Source organism: Seriola aureovittata, chromosome 3 (genome assembly GCF_021018895.1).
Source record: "Seriola aureovittata isolate HTS-2021-v1 ecotype China chromosome 3, ASM2101889v1, whole genome shotgun sequence".
NCBI classification, from domain to species: domain Eukaryota; kingdom Metazoa; phylum Chordata; class Actinopteri; order Carangiformes; family Carangidae; genus Seriola; species Seriola aureovittata.
In genome coordinates, this window is record NC_079366.1 from 9,450,465 (window position 1) to 9,470,012 (window position 19,548).

At 41.4% G+C, this 19,548-nt stretch overlaps 1 protein-coding gene across 1 annotated transcript; it reads left to right on the forward strand.

Annotated features, from left to right (window-relative positions):
- Positions 1 to 2,077: 2,077 nt before the first annotated feature.
- On the forward strand, positions 2,078 to 19,503 carry aspscr1 (ASPSCR1 tether for SLC2A4, UBX domain containing). The gene is made up of 17 exons (XM_056372763.1): positions 2,078 to 2,206; positions 2,441 to 2,496; positions 3,194 to 3,308; positions 5,690 to 5,790; positions 6,536 to 6,593; positions 6,676 to 6,749; positions 6,902 to 7,466; positions 8,238 to 8,297; positions 8,538 to 8,677; positions 9,511 to 9,592; positions 9,700 to 9,766; positions 10,166 to 10,228; positions 11,323 to 11,375; positions 15,474 to 15,525; positions 15,647 to 15,716; positions 16,257 to 16,444; positions 19,170 to 19,503. Exons 1-17 carry the CDS (start codon positions 2,117 to 2,119, stop codon positions 19,178 to 19,180), a joined length of 1,845 nt encoding a protein of 614 aa, XP_056228738.1. The 5' UTR covers positions 2,078 to 2,116; the 3' UTR covers positions 19,181 to 19,503.
- The last annotated feature ends 45 nt before the right edge of the window (positions 19,504 to 19,548 follow it).

A 19,548-nucleotide genomic window follows, 5' to 3' on the forward strand; every position in this document is an offset into this window, starting at 1 on the left:
AGAAAGGAATTCAGTCTGCCCTCAGACTCCTTTTCACTGCTTCATCATCGTCATTGTAATGATGTCGTCTGTATGTGGTCCACATGGATGGTACCAGGCAGTTTTTGTGGTTCTTCCTTTAAAGGTGCATTCCACTGATTTTGTACGTCATGATCCATTTCTTTGTCATGAGCCTGTGAAAACAGTTGTATAGTGTCTTGTGGAAGGACGCTTAGCTGATGGTGTTGGGTAAAAAAGTTTCCAGAAACCATCTACAGCAGTGGTCCTTAAACTTTTTCATGCCAAGAACCTCAAAACTGACACAAGTGAGAGCACAGACCCCCATTTAATAATATTTTGTCCCAGGGTCTCCTGTCTGATAAGATTTTTGCTTTTAGATGTTTTATTACAGAAAGTGTTTTAAACCCACGACCAATAGTCACACATTGTGTCATTGTGTTCCTTATGGATGGAATTATAGTGAAAATAAATGATTCCCCTTTCTGCTTGGATTCCCCAGGAAACCCTTCAAGGACCCCTGGGGATCCCCAGACCCCACTTTGAGAACCATTGATCTACAGAATGTCTTTTTAAAGTTAATTTGCCTCATCGTCACATAAAGCCCTTTTTCAGTGTCTTCAAAGCAACAAAACACATTATGAATTAGACTTAGAATAACTTTAAAACTGCCATTCAGCAACATACTGCCATTAGATTTTAGTTTTCTGACTTTGATAGGTTCTACAAGTAAGGAAACCCTGTATCTATTATGCGTATCTTTTTACCATTCATTAATCCGTGATTGAAGTCTTTTTTTGTAAAAATGTGTAGAACTTTACAAACTCCCAGCACAGATGCCTTCATGTACTTGCACTCCATTCTGGCATAGTTTTGAAGTCTCTATCCTGCTGAGTGAGGAAGGAAACTGATTGTTTGTTTGTTTATTCAGACGGCGGCAATTTCCCCCCAGAACTGAAGAGCTGTATTCACCTCTCTCTCTCTCTCTCTCTCTCTCTCCCTCTCCCTCTTTCTCCCAGGTGGACTCTGACTCGTATCTGAAGTGGTCAGTCAGTCATTTACATACGCTCTGAAGCTGTGGCCTCACACCTCTCCATCTGTTGGCACCATGTGTCGCGTTGTCTGTCCAGTCTGATTCCAGCTTTGATCCAATTTGATTCTTGCTGAGAGAAAACGGCCTTGATTCCTTATGTTTCTCTAAAGGTCATCTGTCAAACTGCACATGGTACATATATGAAGTTGTCCATATGGGGAACAGATTGGAGATGTTGTTGCCCTTTACACACAGGATCTATCTTCTCTTGTGAGGATCACTGTGCTTGAAGTAGGAGGGCTTGTTTAGTTTTTGTGTTTTTGAATAGGTTATATTAAAGGTCAGGACGAAAAAAATGATCTTCATATTGTTTTGGATAGCAAATTGTTTCAAAATTTCAGGCTCCAAGATTGCTGTTATCAAAATTAAATGAAATTAATATGTCAGTATCAGGTTCTGATATAAGTTTATCAACTATTTAATAAATGATTTGGTTACATTTACACAAGCAAGATGACCTATAAAGGTACACAGAGCCCTGGGACTGACACATCTGCATGGAATTCAACCATCGATAATTTTTTATTATTTACACCTGTGCTTTTTCTACTGTTACATGTCAAAATATCATCAGTGAAAAGGGCCCACTATATCATGTAGTAGTATGCCCAACTTTATGGACACATCACACTCATCATTCATTGTTTCTCCACATATTTATTCAATTTTCCTTTAATTTGCGAATTGTCTGTATGTATTGAAGTGAGATAGTCATACTTTTGACACGAGCATAATCTAAATTTGTGGCTCATGAGTAATTTATTTAATATTTGGAATATATAAAAAATACATTGGTTTTCATACAGATTTTTTTCAGTTGTTTCTATGGAAACAGTGAAATCTGTGGATTGTTGAAGTCATTGTTTCAGACACAAAAAAATGTAACAAATGAATGTAATGCACCACAAACAAAATTCCATTCACTCTTTGTTTTTATACTATGGGTGAACTGACCCGTTATATCCTTTTGCCAGTGAAGAGTCAATAAAGTTTATTCAAACAAACACCGTGACGTCACGACATACAATGGCAGCTATCGGTACAGCTGTAACGGTTCTCACTCCAAATGGGAGAAGACAAACAGTTAAGGTGTCTCCAAACACACCGTTATTACAGGTAAGTTGTGTTTTAAGAACATTTTGTATTTTCCGATGTACAAGAGTTGTTTCATTCTGTTCGTTTGTTCTCAAATCAGCGCAAAGTATTCTCCTCTGAGTTAGCTTGTTTGGCTAACAGTTGTTAGCCAGTGACAGATCAGTTTCTGTTTTCGTGCTGCCGAAATCTAATTGATTTACTCATTATGTGGTATAAGTTAATTTATGACATTCCGCTTATATCTGCCATCCTCAGGTGCTGGAGGACGTCTGCAAAAAGCACGGATTCGACCCAAACGATCACGGTTTGAAGTGAGTAAGCTGTCACTTCGTTCATGTATCCGTCACAGCACTGACACGTAAAATGAATCAAATGTCGGCTTTTAATCTCCAGCCTGAAACGTTTTAATAACTTAAGCCCTGAGCAGAAGCTGCTTCTAAATACACCTGGATAGGTAAATAAGCCACATGCAGACTGAATCTGGAACAGTATGATGCGTGAGATATAAAGTTTGAGAAGTTAATAGTAGTGAACAGTAGTGTATGATAACTGATATGGCTGCTGATATTTAACCAGTTAAAGAAATTGTTTTATTGTTATCGCAAGCAGCTTGGGCCTGTCCCAACCTATTTAGCTGAAATATGTATATGTTAAAGTGTAAAAGTGTATTTGAACATCCACAGGCTTGCAACATAAAAGAAAAAAGATGAAAACGTGTTAATTTATAATACTTGAAAACGTGAGATAAAGCTCAGGAAAGAATTAATAGACTTCCTTCCAATTTAGCACAAGAGAAAAATCAAAGTGACTGTTGTTACTTACTTTTAATGCCCTGACCCAACGTGCCCTCAGCAATCACATCATTCTTTTTCTTTTCTTATTTTTAATGACAGGAAAACTCAGCAGCTCTAGAATAGTGATATATCATCAAATTTAATGGTTCTGATTATTTTTTATTATGATATAGGAATGCTCACTTTCCTTTCCTCTGTCATCACTCTACGACAGGTTTCAGAGGACTGTTATTGACCTTACGGTGCCATGGAGGTTTGCCAACCTGCCCAACAATGCTAAATTGGAAATGGTGACAAGTGCAAGGAAACAGGCTGTAGCCGACAGCCAGGTTAGTTGTGTGTGTGTGAGAGAGAGTGACAGGGATCAGGACAGACAGAGGATGAGCTGCGTTAAACTGTGGTGGCTGACTGCAGAATAAAGACCCATAATAATATACATGTATAAAACATAGATATACATGTCTATTATCTAAATATAAAATGTAGGGGTATGTATGGTGATTGCCTCTGCTAGTCATAATCACTGGTAACTCTACTAGACTTGGTGAAACATGAAACTGTAAGCTTATCACATAAATATAGTTTTTAAACATGTGGACTGTACATTACATGTTTGTAAAGAAGACACGAAAAACAAAAAACTGTCATTCCAAAAATATGGAAGATATTTTGTACATCAAGTACAACTAAGAGTAAATAGTTTTTATCACTTTCATAATCAAGAACATTTTTTTTATTAGCTAAAAATTCCCTCATGTCCCAAATCAACATAGATGTATTAGTTAGGATACCTTTGGCATCTACTGTACGTGTGGAAGCAGAGGTGGATGGCACTGACAAATAATGACGTGGTTAGTGTGGCCAAACATGGAGGCATTTATTCAGGTAGAACGGTCAAATATGTAACTATGAGCTAGCCTGGAGCAGGAAACCAACAAAGTATCTCTGTTAGATTTTGTTTCACCACAAGCATTCCCTTGTTTTGATGATGGAGGAGAGCGATGTCTTTCATGTCGGTCAAAATCTTCTACAGGTTGTTCAGTTAAGTTGAGATCTGATGACAGTGAAGGCCATAGCATGGGATTTACATCATTTTCATAGCCGTCAAACCATGTAGTTACTTAAATTTGTTGTCCATCTGCATCTCACAGTATGATGATTAGGTACCATTAGTATCACCTGTATTGTACCAGAAAATAATCAAAGATGTACTTCACTAGATTATGAAGAGCTTTCGCTTTCACCAAGTTAAATATGGACAGGTGTGATGAAGCCCTGTAACAAAATGCAGAGAATCTGTGTCGCACAGCAACATGGGCACAGGTGCCATGATTGCAGTGTCAGAAAATCTTAATATTGGCAAAAGCCGAGTTTACAGAGAAAATATTTGCGGGAATGAAAGAGAATACCTCTGCCTAAATAATGCAACACAAACTATAGTGATCCTCGTGCCAGAGTGTTAGTATCTTATCACATGAAACTTTATCAAGATATCAAGAATTTGTCCCACCCATAATTATTTGTGGGGAAATAAAACCCCAGATGATATGTAGCCTAATATTGAAAAATCTATATTATTTCATTATTTTGGTTGGCCATATATGTGGGTTGTTAATGTTTGTACCTGAAAATGTATAAATTCTCAGTCTGTGATTTCTCTCTGATTTGTTTCCAAAAAACGCTTTGTTGTAGCTGAGCTGTAGTTTCCTATGACCTCATGGCATCATAATCTAAGCAGTAAAATCACGGCTGGGTTTGATCTGTTGTTCTTGTTCATTTGATGGATGGTTGACTGTTGATACCTCACAGATTTTATATACACACACACACACACACACACACACACACACACCCCCACACACACACACGTGCGCACACAGAGTCTCTCCCAACATTCACGTCAGCCAAACTGGTGTGTGAGAGTGTTTCATGTTTGGCTGTTGACAGCCAAGGCACCCTTTTCATCTCTCCTGGTGTGCTGACGTGCAGCATGCTGTCTGTGCCCTACAACACAGTTGTTGAGTAAACATAAACAACTCGTAGAATGACTCAAAGGGAGAAACAACAACAGATACTCGCACTTATGCCTGGTGTTACTCATTTCAGACTGAAGTAGGCCCAGATGTGCAGCTTAATCAAGTTCGTTATCAAAGATTTTTCTTCCTGCAAAATGGCTCAAGACTTTTGAGCCAAGAACCTACAAACGGCCACCTAGGGAGATGATACTTAATGTTGTGTGTTTCCTTTTCTGCATTTAAGGAAACTTTTTGTCACATATTCCTGCAATGTGGAAGGTTTGAGGTTAAGACATGTTTGCATCCACCTCTTTTGTATGTTATAGTGTTTAAAGGCAACTGACATTGTTAAATAATCTGAAGAAAAGGTCAGTGGGGCATGTTTAATATGCATGTTATGTGCAGTGTTAATGCAGCGGTTCCCAATTTGTTTTTGTTTTTTGCTTGTGATTTACCTTTTTAAGTGGTTTATTATCTTATCCTAGGTTTTATCCTGGTGGCCTGGGGTTTTAAGAGTTATACAATGTCATTCTTAATCAAATCCAGTCAGGGACCCAGCTCAAGGGGTGTAGATGGACTGATAATTGTTAACTGACACATGCTGTTTATTCCTGGATCATGTGTACTCATGTATTCGTGTGTTTTTGGTCTTACGATTAAACTACAGTTGTGTGTTACCATGGCAAATCCATCAGGTGCGGATTGCGCTTCAGATGGAGGACGGCTCTCGGCTCCAGGGTTCCTTCTCTTGTGGACAGAGTCTGTGGGAGCTGCTGACAAATTTCCCTCAGATCAGGTGTGTGTATGTGCATGTACAGAGTTTGTGTGCGTGTGTTCTACTGTGATATATATTGATACCTCCTCCCAGCCCCAATATGGTCCTCACAAGTACAGATGACAGATGCGTGTGTGTATTTGTGTGTGTTTGCCTTTACTTTCCACTAAACCGGAAAGGTGAAGGTGGTCATTGTGCAGGAATGAACACAGGCCAACACTGTGTTAGATAACATCCTTTCTTCTCACCACTCCTCTACTGAAGTTTAAGTTTTCCCACACATCACCACCACTCATTCAAACACACACACGCAGCTGTTACTCAGTAGTTCCAGCTGTGAGGTCCCAGGTGCTCATGTGTCCGTCCAGCCCTCATCTCATCTCTATTAAATGACATCACTCCATATCCTAATCCTTTTCCAAGGAAGTTACACTTCCATGAAATGAATATTAGCTCCACGCCAGCGTAAAAGCTCTGGGAATGTTGTGAAGCAGAGGGGGAAGCTTTGATTTTCACTATTGAGGAGAACAATTGTAAAACATTTATGGTTCAGTTACTTTCTACACGGGATTTTGCACACATGGTTTACACATGCAGACAGCGTGCCACTGCATCGCATGAGGTTTTGTTGTAAAATCACAGAGCTGACTTCCCTCAACAAGAGAGACTCACTTCTGGGTTTTGTTTTGTCACAGCTTAAACAAATAAAAATCATTCATCCTAAATTTTTATATCTTTTTTTCTTACTGTCACCACCTTACTCCAGCGTGTCAGAGCTGTCTGAGGCAGGATCCACTCCCGTGTGTGTTTACATGAGAGACGAGGTATGCGATGTTCCTTCAACTCTCCCTTTTTCATGACATGAAAGTGAGTTTTATGGTAAAACAGATGTGTGTGTGTGTGTAGGTGAGTGGTGAAGAAGCACTAAAGAAGGCCACTCTGAAGTCTCTGGGTCTCACAGGAGGAAGTGCCATTGTCAGGTAGACAACTTATTTCAAACCTTTCACAAGTTTTTTGTGTGGTTTTAATAATAATTCAGACAAAAACCTATTTAAACTACAGTTAATATACCATGTAAACTGTACAATGCTGGAAATCACAATTATTGCTATTGTTACAATTTCTCTTTAAGGTTTTTACTCAAAAAGAACAAAACTCCTGGAGAGGAAGATGGCAGAGAAGCCACTGAAACAGCTGTTATGCCAACAACTCCTGTTGCCAAGGAAACCAGACCTAGCTCGTCATTTAAGCCCGATCCTGCTCCATCACATCCAGAGACAACAACAGACATGCCAGTTATAAATTCAAGCCCCAATAGGCCAGTGGAAACCCTGCCTGCGCCAAATCCTGCCCCTGCCACAAGCACACTTCCACACACTTTAGTTCAACAGGAAGAGGTTTTGAGCCCCCAGGATGCAGTTCGGCCAAAGGTCCCCCATGTTGAGAGAGGAGCGCCAGAGGAAGATGGCGAGGAAGCAGGGCCATCAGGATTAAGCTCTCATCAATCTTCTTCTTCCTCCTCTGCTCCATCGGCCCCATTCATTCCCTTCTCTGGAGGTGGTCAACGCCTCGGGGGCCCACGGGGAGGAGTGGTTGAACGCTCACTGTCTTCATCCTCATCTCTCTCAGCCCTGACTGCTTCAGTAGAATCACCCAAAGCCAAGAAAGCCAAATCCAGCCACGGTGCTAACACCAAGGTGAGCAATATCACTACAAGAAGTTCAAATGAAGAAAGTCCTAAGATCTTGTTTTGTGATGATTAAGTCTTTTTTCTTATCCAAGATAAATAATCTTGTAAAGCACAGTTTGCATTTTGAGATTACTTCATTTTTAAGAAAACAATCTCAACACTGTCCATCCAGCAGATTGTCCTGTATATGTTTAAATTCCCATTTTTTGAGCACTTTAAGGACTTTTTGTCCGTGTCCATATTACTAAACTTGTTGTAAGTAAGTAAGTATTATTTTTCATCTAAAGCAGAGTAGGTTGCATGGTTGATACATTAATGTTCCAAACATCTTATTAGAACATTTATGTGGGAATTTAATTGCTTGCATTAGAGATACCGTAAGATTATCTTTTGGTATATTAATTTTTATAGTGGACAGTGTAGAGATAGACAGGACGTGGGGATAGAGTGAGGGGTATGACATGCAAACAAAGGTCCCCAGCTGGAATCAAAGCGGGAGAGCTGCAGTTATGTGGTGTATGTTTTAACCATTAGACAACCTGAACGCCCATAGCAACGCTTTCTTCCTACTTTTAAAGTCAGATCGTGCGCCGTAGTGCGACAACCTTTATGCTAGCTTCAAGAAATCCATCCATCTCCATCGGCAGATTTCACTGGATTACTCACCATTTGGCTTAAAATTGAAAGATCATTCTCAACCTCGGAAACAGACGTTAACACAACAATCTCTTTACAAACAACACAGTGTAATTGGGAGCCTTTTCTGTTCCTTTCACAGCGTCAAGCCACCTCCAATCAGCCAGATGAGGATATGGATCATGGGGAGAAGTTCTTGGAGGTAAACCCATTTCATCCCAGTCATAGGTTTCTGCCCTTTAACCTGTTTATTAGAGTTCATCTGCTTCCCTTGTTTTAGATTTCCATCTTTAATGAACACAGAATAATCTTTATAACTCATCATTTAAGTGCTTGATTCCCATTCAGGCCGCTCATGATGTTTCAGGGTGCTTTAGATGAAAACATCAGTGTCAACACTTTTATGTCTCTGTGCTTTTTTTCTCTCACTTTCTCTCTGCAGCCAGTGGAGAGGGAGCCTCTCATCTACCACCTGGACTCCATGTCCCATCAGTCCGAGGAGCACGGGGATCTGCCCGATGAGTTCTTTGAAATAACAATGGATGATGTGCGGAAGCGCTTCGCCCAGCTGAAGAGCGAGAGGTGGGAAGGAGCAAATGAATAGAGGTGGTTGACTGTGGGTCAGAGGGCTGTGTGTGATATTTAGTATAAATACTTTGTTGCTGCAGAAACACGTCTGGATGAGATGTGTTCCTGCACTGTTTGTAACAGATAATTAGTTAGTTTGGCAGTTGGTCCTGTGGTGTTTTGTCGATGTATAACCCTTAATTGCAGAATACCATAGCAGTGATGAGAGGCCATAGGCAGGGAGAATGCCGGGCATCACTGCGTGTGTTTTGAAGTTTTTATTTATTGTGAGTTTGAAGTTTTTATTTATTTATGAGTGCTTCTTCAAAACAGATGCGGACGAGTTTACTCTGCACTCTCTGGATGTGGCCGCAAAAGACCACAGCTGTTGAGACATTGTGTTTTTTTGCAAACATGTTCTCATTTATAAGACACCACGCACACTACAAAAGCTTCTAAATATGGCACACAGAGAGCAATTAGTGAGCCTGTTTTGCGTAGACATTTATCTTCCAGTCATCGACCAAACACCATCAGGTTGAGACCTCACCGTGTACATCCTTTAATCTCCCTCTATATTGACTTAGCTGGCTGCCTCATGGCTACGCTACTACCGTGTCAATGACTGCAATTACCAAGGGTGGAATTAAACCGACCACAGCAATTCGTCTCTACCTCCAACACGCACACACGCATTCACGGCCACACACGAGTAAAGGCAGAAGAGGAAACATTACTCTCTTTTTTTCTCTGCTCATCTTTCCCATTGTCGGTTCCAAAGTCTGCTTTTTATTTCACAGCTCATTTCATTGTAACTTAGTCTGTCTCTTTCTCGCTCATTGCTTTAGGAAGTTAATGGAGGAGGCTCCGCTGATGACTAAATCTCTGAGAGAAGCCCAGATGAAGGAGAAGATGGACAGATATCCCAAAGTGAGTACAAGTCACAAACACATTATCACAATCCTGTTTTTTTTCTATTCTGTGTTTGTTTGAAATCTACAGATTTAAAATAAGCAACTACCCCTGTGTGTCTCCAGGTGGTCCTGAGGGTCCAGTTTCCAGACAGACATATTCTACAAGGCTTCTTCAGGCCCCTGGAGACAGGTCTGTGTGTGTGTGTGTGTGTGTGTGTGTGTGTGTGTGTGTGTGTGTGTGTGTGTGTGTGTGTGTGTGTGTGTGTGTGTTGGGGGTGGGGGGTGGGGTGGGGTGTTCATTTCAGCTGGCTAGCCACAGGTATGGCTGCAATGTTAAAGCTACTTGCGGCTCCCTCACCACATTTATGACTGTAGCCACACCAGAGTGACAGAGAGACAGAAAGAATGAGACAGGTCTGTAATTCCAGGGATTAGATCCACCTCAGCCCCAACAGCAACACGACAAGCAACAGAACAACAAATTGGAGGGAAATTCCATTTGAAAAATGATTTTTACTCCACAAAGTGACTAATGGAGCTGCACATAGATCCGTTTGCTTGATGCTCTTTGTGTGTGTTTTGTGTCCAGTTGGTGCTGTGAGGCAGTTTGTGAGGAATCACTTGGAGGATCCTCAGCTCAGTTTCTACCTGTGTAAGTGTCATTTACGTTCCCACTAATTAATCACAACATCATCAAGCATCAATATCCATATATATATATATATAATTTAAAAAATTTGTAGTTAGATAATCAGACAGGTTGTAAACAAGCCAGTGGATTATCAAATTATCTAAATAATGTTAATAACCCCTGGTTGCACAGGAAAGTGTGGGAGGTCAAAGCTGAACCCAGAAGTTGGCCTGTAAACTGTGGTGGATGTGTAGAACGCACAGATTTGGTCGCCTTTGTTTTCTCTTACAAATAAGTTTGGCTGATCTTTAAGTTTGTTTAAAACCTGATCTGATTGTCTGTCTGCTCGTGTTTCTACCCCTGACTCCCCATGTTGCCGTGTTCCCAGATCTCATATTAACCCGATCAGTATGGCGTACTTGAGATCAAGTTGTCTAAGCGACAAACCATGTACAATACCAATATTCCTGCTTTGAAGCTGGCAGGGGACTGTGTTATTTGTCATCTGCTATATCTATCCCCATGTTTTTTGTTTGCCTCTACTGTCAAATATTGAATAATAATGCAGAACTGACATTGCCTGGATTTAAGTCTGTTTTTTGTCAGCATTTCTCACTTACAGTGTTCTTTACAGACTGTGAAATATTGTTGTAGTTGTTTCCCAGTTTCTCAGTGCATTAGAGCCAGTTTGATGACAAAAGCCAAACCTTATTGTCATAGTGGCCGAATTCTCCACACATACCTCACAGGTCTATTTTGACTTGATTTACTTTTGTGTACAAAAATGTTTTGAGTGTTTCCACAGCTGACTTGCTGTTATTCATAATTTCCTGAAAAGCAGTGAAATCAATTCGGTCTTCCTCATGTACGATGTCTCTTGATGTGGACGAAACATTGTTACACAGCAGCATTCGTTTTAGATGAGAACGGTTCACATTGTGTTAGAAAAGCTCGCAGTTTAACAAATTACATGTCTACAATCAATGTGTAATCAATTTTTTTTTTAAATCACTTTGTCAAATTTAACTTTCCAGTGGTGCCAGCATGTTTATATGTTAGTAACGACTAAGCCTTATTAATCCTTCACCTTTTATTTGCTCAAAACTTTCTTTCAGTCATCACACCCCCAAAAACCATTTTGGACGACCCCTCAGCGACACTTTTCCAGGTAAGAATCCTCACATTGTCATTGAAGCGTGTTGCAGCACTTTATTCGAAGCACAATAACAAACAGAATGATTGACTGATGACTCAAACAAACCACATCACAATGAAATTCGTGAAAACAACAATTGTAAACCTTTGACTTTCCATCTCTGAAACTCTCTCCCTCACACACACACACACACACACACACACACACACACACACACACACACACACACACACACACACACACACAGAGACAGACTGACTGTAAAATGTATCGGCTGGTCCCTCTCTCCTCTTCAAAGCCCCACCACATTCCCGTTCTCCCCCTCTTCTCTCGCCCTTACACACTCTCACACTTGTTCCCCCCTCTCCACTGTCCTTGACCCCAGCTGGGCTTGATTTTTCCCAGACTGGCACATGGGGTTAATACAGGCCCCGCTTTGATCTTCACACACACACACACACACACACACACACACACACACACACACACACACACACACGCACACACATACATAGAGCAATGGGCAGCCTTGATGTTTTGTTGCCTTTGAGTTCAGAGTGATCCGTATAGTGAAACCGTTGAGAATGAAGAGATACAAATGAAAAACAAAAAAGTTGTTCTCTGGTACACACACACACTCTCTCAGCCCTCCTTGTTCTTTTATTTTTTACATACATTATTTTAGATTAACTAGAACATTTTCGTCATCAGTGAGTGCCATGCTCCTGTTTTTTGACACTTTGACTCAATCTGAAGCAGACGAAGGAAGAAGTGGAGGAACGAAAGGGAGGAAGAGAAAGTTGTTTGAAGTGATATCGTGTTGTGATGATGAACAAGATTCAGCTCCCCAGAGGGACTGCTACAAAAGATAACGATCCTCAAAAGCACACTTTGAAATATGCGTGTGTGCGTGTGTGTGTGTCCTTCTGGTGCCACGATCTCTCTGAATCAAATCTGATGTTCTCAAGTCGTCTGCGTTTCTTTGTTTTTAATCTTTTTGTCCCTTTCTGAACTCTCCCCGTCTGCTTTTCACGACACGGCCCTCTCATGTACCCCAACTCCGGCTTTTCTGTCTTTCCTCTCTTCTGCCCCGCCCCTCTCTACCTCCACCACCACTACTATCCCTCTCTCTTCGACCCTCTCTTGTGCCTCAGCCCCCCTCCCTCACCCCCGTGTCTCTATCCATTAGGGACTTAAAAGCATTAAAGTGCACAAAAACAAAATCTTTAATCCCCATGGTGTCATGTCACACACATACACTACAACCGGCTCCGTCTCCCTGTCTATACATCTTTAATCTTTTTTTTTTGTCATGTCACATAGACATGAGTGAGACATTACTATGTCTCTCTCTCACACACACACTCATGCACGCACAAACACACAGACACACAGACACACACTTTAATCACTTTGTGTCATGTCAGGAAAGGAATGTTTCCCAACCCAGAAGCCCTTTGATACCAGGCGTCCCCTCCCTCATCCGTCTCTCCCTCTGTCTTCCATCAGGATCTATTCTGCCTCTTTTTCTTTCTCTCTTTCCATTCCTCTCTTATATGTTTTTCATACTCTCTCACTCTCACACACACACACACACACACACACACACACACACACACACACACACACACACACACACACTCACAGATCTTGTCCCGTTGCCCTTTCTTATCCCGAGTGGAAGTGCGGCTGCCAGAGGGAGCGGGATAGCAGGAATGCCCGTTGTTCCACTGTAACACATTGTTTCCTGCTCACAGGACTGTGATAATAGCAATTAGGCCAGCGTGTCCCAATTTAGCAACCAGTTAGTGATGGTGGGGGGGTGGGGGGGGGCAGAGAGAGGAAGGACAGTGTGTGTAAGATCGGCTGTAGTGGAGGGTAAACCCGCCTAATCCCAGCGACAGCCATATCTTTTGACACTGCTGGTTTGAAACAGTGTCGGGCTGAGCTACATGGAAAATGTGTCACTGATGGCACTTTGACGGCTTTTCAGCACCAATTAGTCTGTCAACGGACTGTTTGCTAAGCTACACCTGTTGTAAGTCCGTTCTCACCCGGCACAAAAGCAGCTTCTCATTTCTCACCAACAACTATTGTTTTTTCTGGCTGACATAACAAATGATGCTGTAGCTCACCATCACTAGTAGCTCGACAGTGTTAGGTAATAATGTTACAGTTAGATCCAGGAGTCGGTTGAAAGCACAGCTTCCGGCCTTTTAATGTTTTAAACTAAGTCCTTTTGTCTTTAATGGCCACTTAATGGCTTCGTACAGTAAAAGTCTGAGACGACTGTATGTGATATCGTGTAAAAGGACTGAGGAATGATACTTCCTAGAGTCAAAAGGGACGTCACAAATCATCACATTTTAGAAGCTGGAACAAGCAAATATCTGGCAATTTTGATGAGAAACGATTTAAACAGTTAATTGTAAAAAAAGAAATTTGAATTAAAATGTTGACTCATTTTAGGTTAAAAATGTAAACAAGTCAAATTTCTGCCAAAAACTACGAATTAAACAAATTGTTAATAAAATATACAAACAAATCCATGACCAGGTTATGAAAAAGGATCCTGGGGAGAATAAAGAACGTATTCAAGGCACATTGCCACTTGCAGTACAGTTAAGTCAATCATAAATCTGCCTTCTGACATGTTCCTGTGAGAGGGGAACAAGTGCTGGAGGTCACCGTGAGACCTCTGGCAGCTCTCTGAGACCTCTGGTGAATTATTGTCCAAGTGGTCGACATTGTTCATACTGCTACTCGTGAAAATGTTCAATAGCCTGTATATATCATGCGCTCATAATTAGAGCTGCAAACATTATTCAGTTCATCAATTGATAGCAAATGAATCTTCCACTATTTTGATAATTGATAGTAAACTGAATATCTTGGTCAGACAAAGTATTTTTAGCTGTTCTTTTACATTTTATAGAAAATTATTTGTTTGATTGAGAAAATAATCACCTTTTAATCCTCAATTGCATCCCTTCACATAACGTACTGATCCATCGTAGAATCTGCATCTAAGTTATAGATCCTTAGTTCTGTAACTGTGAATGTTTTTTTTTTTTTTGGGGGGGGGGGGGGGGGGGGGGTGACCTGAAGTCATCAGTTAAACACAGACACAGGTAAAGATCATTACACAGGGACTCAGGTGCAGGTGCCTGTCATTATTGATACAAAAAGGTCTCTATGAAAACATTCCCATAGGGCATTCAGTAAGAAACACCTTACACATGCAGACATCACTTTACATAAACCTTTACTGTTATTGTCTCTAAGATAAAATAATACTGTACCTCTTTTAAGATTCATAAAGCGCTTACACTGCTTCAGTGTTTGGTGTGAAGAACGAAGTCACCTTTTTGGTTTCCATATGTTTAATATTTAATCCATTAAAAATCAATATCATACTTCATCTTAAGGTATTTCTACATGAGAGAAATTACTAACTGGAGGAAAAGGGAAAAAAGCAGGGATTACTCATGATATTTTTCTTGAGAATAAAGTTGTGATTTGTCCCTGTTGATGGTTTTTGGCCACATGGTGGTCACCAGCTGAAGCAAATACTCATCTTTGTATTTACCACTATGTTTTTAATACAACACAACTTTGTACTTCTGCTTCCATGAGAATGTGAATGTGCAAACGAGCAGGAGACAGTTTTTTTTCTTAAACTAGATTTGTTTGTCTCCTTTCTATTAGAGTCAGACATGTGCCCCGCTTGCCTGCCTGTCTGTCTGTGTTTCTACCTCATAATTGTACGGTTGATAATATCTGCCTGCGACTGGTCCATTATAACCATTAAGACTATCACTGGAGAGGAGTGTTGTGCTTGAGGGGTGAAAGTGTTTTCACTAACCATTTGATTGGAGCTCATTTTGTGGTCTGCTTCAAAGTACCACGGTTACTGGTTCAGATCCCCGAGCAATGAATCATCCTCAAAAATGAACTTGACTTTGGCTTGGATGTGGCGACAGCAATTGGTTTGCGTGTAGCAGGAGGCAGTTTTGTTTGGATTTTTCCATGTTTTGCAGAAATTGACTTGTGTGCCAAACATTTTTGAAGGCTTCTGTTCATTTCTCCTCTCTCTGTCTCTGTCTGCAGGCTGACTTGTTTCCTGGTGCGCTGCTGTACTTCGGCTCTGACGTTAAAACAGGTTTTTGTCTCTTCGGTTCTTTTCTTTCATATGCTGATTTGAATTAGATACTGGTGTATTACTGAGGAATGTGATAAAACACAACAATAGTTAACATTGTGTTTGTGTGTTTCCTCCACAGCTTTTTACATAAAGAGGGAACTCCTTCAATCCTCCGTCTCGCCCTTGCAAGCAAATGAATCCATTGCAAGGTATGCGCGTGTGCGTGCATGTGCGTGTGTGCGTGTGTGTGTGTGTTTAAATGAGCGCCTGGTCGTGCGTGTATTTGGGTGTGTACATATGCACTTGTATCCCGCGGCAACCAGCCTATTTTCCTGTCACAAAGCTGTCATCATTGGAATCCCTTTGAGGTTCTGCCTAAACAGCAGGTGCCCCCATGCGCCCTCATTTCCTCCACACACACACACACACACACACAAACACACACACATACACACGCGCGCACACACATCGTTTTCCACTACCTCTAAAGATAGAGCCCATTTCCCAAAAGTGACCCCCACCTGTTGTCCTTTTGCTTCTTTAACAAGGTCATTATTCCTCCTCTGTTTTAGATCTTTATCTCACACAGTTATTTAATTTCTGGTTCAGCTCCTCTGCCACAAAACAGAGCCGCTTTAAGTAGACACATGAATTCCTCAAGAAAACGAAAAACAACATCCTGCACTCCTCCAAAGTTACTTTCCTGGTGACCCATTTAAAATTTCAACCTTTTTTCCCTTCTACCTCAGCTGCATGCTCTGGTCCCCCACACCCTCCTCCAGCTCTGTGGGCCCAGAGGAGCCGCTGCCTCCTCCAGAGCAGACGGCAGACACCAGCGGGTCCACAAAGGAGGAGCAAGACCCGTCTGCACGCACCCAGGCTGTTAAACCTACCAGATCTGATCCGGGCAAGGTGCCCAAATGGCTCAAGCTTCCAGGTGAGGACGGGACGCGTCTATTGTTTTTACAACCCAGTTTAGAATAAACTCCGCCCACTTCTCTGTGACGAAAGATACCTTCAACTGCGGGTACTCCTCTATGTTCTGTTGTCTCGAGCAAACACAACCACCAGTTACTGTAGCTGTTCCAAAGTCCCTACAACATCTCTGGTCATACGTTGCTGGACCCGTGTCAGTGTGGTTTCTATGGAAACGCAGATGTTGTTGAGGCTGTATGAGGCTTCCATCATACAGAAGTGAGTGGTGTTTCATCTGAACTGGGTTGTAAAAATGCTAGACACAGATGCGACAGGTCAGATGATGCTACATCGTTGCCTTTTGGTCGTGGTACAGCTTGTGTTTTTTGTTTGTTTGTTTGTTTTTTTTACAAGAAACTATGAGGTGTAAATATGTAATGTGTGTAAACTCATTAATTGGATAGTTCTGGTGACTGTCCTCCTGTATCATCAGCATTACATGCTCCCACATATTGAAATCGGATTCTGGTGACCTGGTGACCAGGTCATACAGCACTTAACTCAACTTTGTTTTTATTTCTGTGTCAAAGAGCTCATCAAGCAGTAAGTGATTGTGAGCATGCCATAAATGCTGACAAGGTGAAGGGGGAATAAGAGTCTTAATGTGTTGTTTCCACAGTTTATTCACTACATCTGAGATACAAAACACTTTCAGACTAGTCCTGCTGGGAAAGTTTCCCCACAACACTATTAGTCATCCTCGTTCAACTTAGAAGCTTTTTGTTTTAAAGTGAAACATGCAATACATCCATTAAAGTTTAACATAACATTCTTGTAGCTTGTCTGTTAGACTCATACTCACACTCTCCCTTCAGGCTCTTGGAAGGGCCAGAATAAGTTTCACATGCTGTTAGCTTTTTTCAGTCTTTTTGTCCATTTGACCTCTTAGTCATGATATGCTGTGGTAATTCTTGGCTTTGTGGCGGATGATTCAGTCCCCGGGTGGCATTCCCAGCTGACCATGGGTACACCCTGGACATGTCGCCGGTCTATCACAAGGCTGACATACAGAGACAAACAACAACAACTCACGCTCACATCCACACCTAGTTAACCCAACGTGCATGCCTTTGGACTGTGGGAGGAAGCCGGTGTACCCGGAGAGAACCCAAGCAGACACGTGGAGAACATGCAAACTCCACACAGAAAGGCCCCAGGCCCGGGGTTCGAACTCAGAACCGTCTTGATGTGAGGCGACCCACTACAACACTGTGCCGCCCCCAGCCCAAACACACCAAACCAAACAAGCAAACACACCAGAGTTCATGCGAACCGCACAAAAATGATTAGATGTGAAAACACTCGTGCACAGTCGACACAGATATAAATATTTCACTCCTCCAGCTTTGCTCCTCAGAGATCGCTTCCTTTTCTTCTGTAGAGAAGAAACAGAAGGCTTTGAACCACACGATTCTTGTCATGGTAAAGACACACACACAAACCCCAAAACCACAGTCAATAGGAAATCGCCTTTTGAAAGCAGAATTCCTCATGACTCAGAAGATAAGGATGCATGTTAGGATGAACCAATTAGTTCAGGATGGTCACCCCCTCCGGCCCAGGAGACCACTTCAGACACTCAGAGCCCAGGGAGAGAGCCTTCTACTCGGCCACATCACACGGCACGAGCCCATGTGGTCGGACCAGGCACGGCACTTTTCTGTTGTTCTATTGTGGTGTTTCTGGTGGTCACCGTATTGATGTTTTTGCTTCCTTTTCTCTCTCTGTGTTTTATTTCTGGCTGATCTTTTTGTGCGTCCATGTGTGTCTCTTAAGAAAGTTGTGGCTTCTTTTTCTTTCATGAGGAAAGTTAAAAAACAAAGACTGAGGGGAGGGGGCTGAATCTGGAATTACAGGCTTCATGTGTGGAAGCGTGCAGACGACACACACAGACACAGTAGACTACAACACGATCCATCTGAGACTGTTTGTCCAGCACTGAATTTGTCCTGTTATTTAACTTGTCCTGCGTTTGGAGGAATCAAGATTAGAGCCAACACACTTCAGTATTCAGCCGTCCGGTGTCTTTCTTTTGAATAAAAGTTTTCTTCTCCTTCTTGCATGATAACAATCACTATTGTTTCAATGCCGCGCTGACAGGATTTATTACATGTTGTGCAGGTTTTTTTTTTTTTTTTTTTTAAACTGCCGTTTCTGGATGATATAGCTCTTGTTTTTGTTTTGTTTTTTTTTACTGATTTTCAATGCATATCTAGTGTCTGTTTCAAATTCAGTATGGATTACAAAGCAGATTATTCAACACTTGCTTAAATCTTGCACACATGGCCCCTGGAGGTGTGTGTGTGTGTGTGTGTGTGTGTGTGTGTGTGTGTGTGTGTGTGTGTGTGTGTGTGTGTGTGTGCACAAGTCATTTATTTTTAAAATGTAAAACTTGTATTGATGAGAGTGTGAGTTTTGTTATGATGTGCCTGTTGAAAAGAAGAAATTGGCTGGATGAGATAGTAAACAGTTCTTTAATGAGATGTGATGCAACAAAACAGAAATTGCAGAGGTAATTACAGCAGAATATCTGGCCATTGTCCGTGCAGAGATCTCTGGTTTCTCTGTTCTCTGTAAACCAGAAAGTTATTACAGTCATACTAAGATACTCTTAATGTGCTGTTGATGTTTGTTGATGTTTGTTTATTGGAAAAGCTATTTACTGCTGTTTCTTGTTTCCTGCACAGGTAAGAAATAAGGAGGACTGACTGCCACAGACGCCTGAGAAGCTCTGTCTTGCAGACCGAGTAGAGCACTTAAATCTCTGCTGCCCCGTGAAAAAGGCTCAGCATTGTGACTGCAGTGGACTTAATCCATCGTGTAGGATGCCTGCACTCAACTAGGTTTTCAAACTGTCAAAATAATGAGCTAAACCCCACTGTAAATGATGAATATTTCATTGCCATGACGATTGATGTGTATCATTCCGGCTGATCTCTGGGAGGAGAGAGCGCTGAAGAGGCTGCTTTTATTCAGCAGGTGAAAATGTATTGCAAAGTGAATAAAGGTTGTTGTAGTAAAGTTGGCCTTACTTTGTCTTGTATCGAAGTTTAAAATGACTCTTCA

Excerpts from the sequence above, each read along its gene's own strand:
- aspscr1 (XM_056372763.1), top strand. The coding sequence starts at position 2,117 with ATGGCAGCTATCGGTACAGCTGTAACGGTTCTCACTCCAAATGGGAGA. Across the intron at positions 2,497-3,193 it reads CCAAACGATCACGGTTTGAA|GTTTCAGAGGACTGTTATTG; the intron begins GTGAGTAAGCTG and ends ACTCTACGACAG. Across the intron at positions 5,791-6,535 it reads ACAAATTTCCCTCAGATCAG|CGTGTCAGAGCTGTCTGAGG; the intron begins GTGTGTGTATGT and ends ACCTTACTCCAG.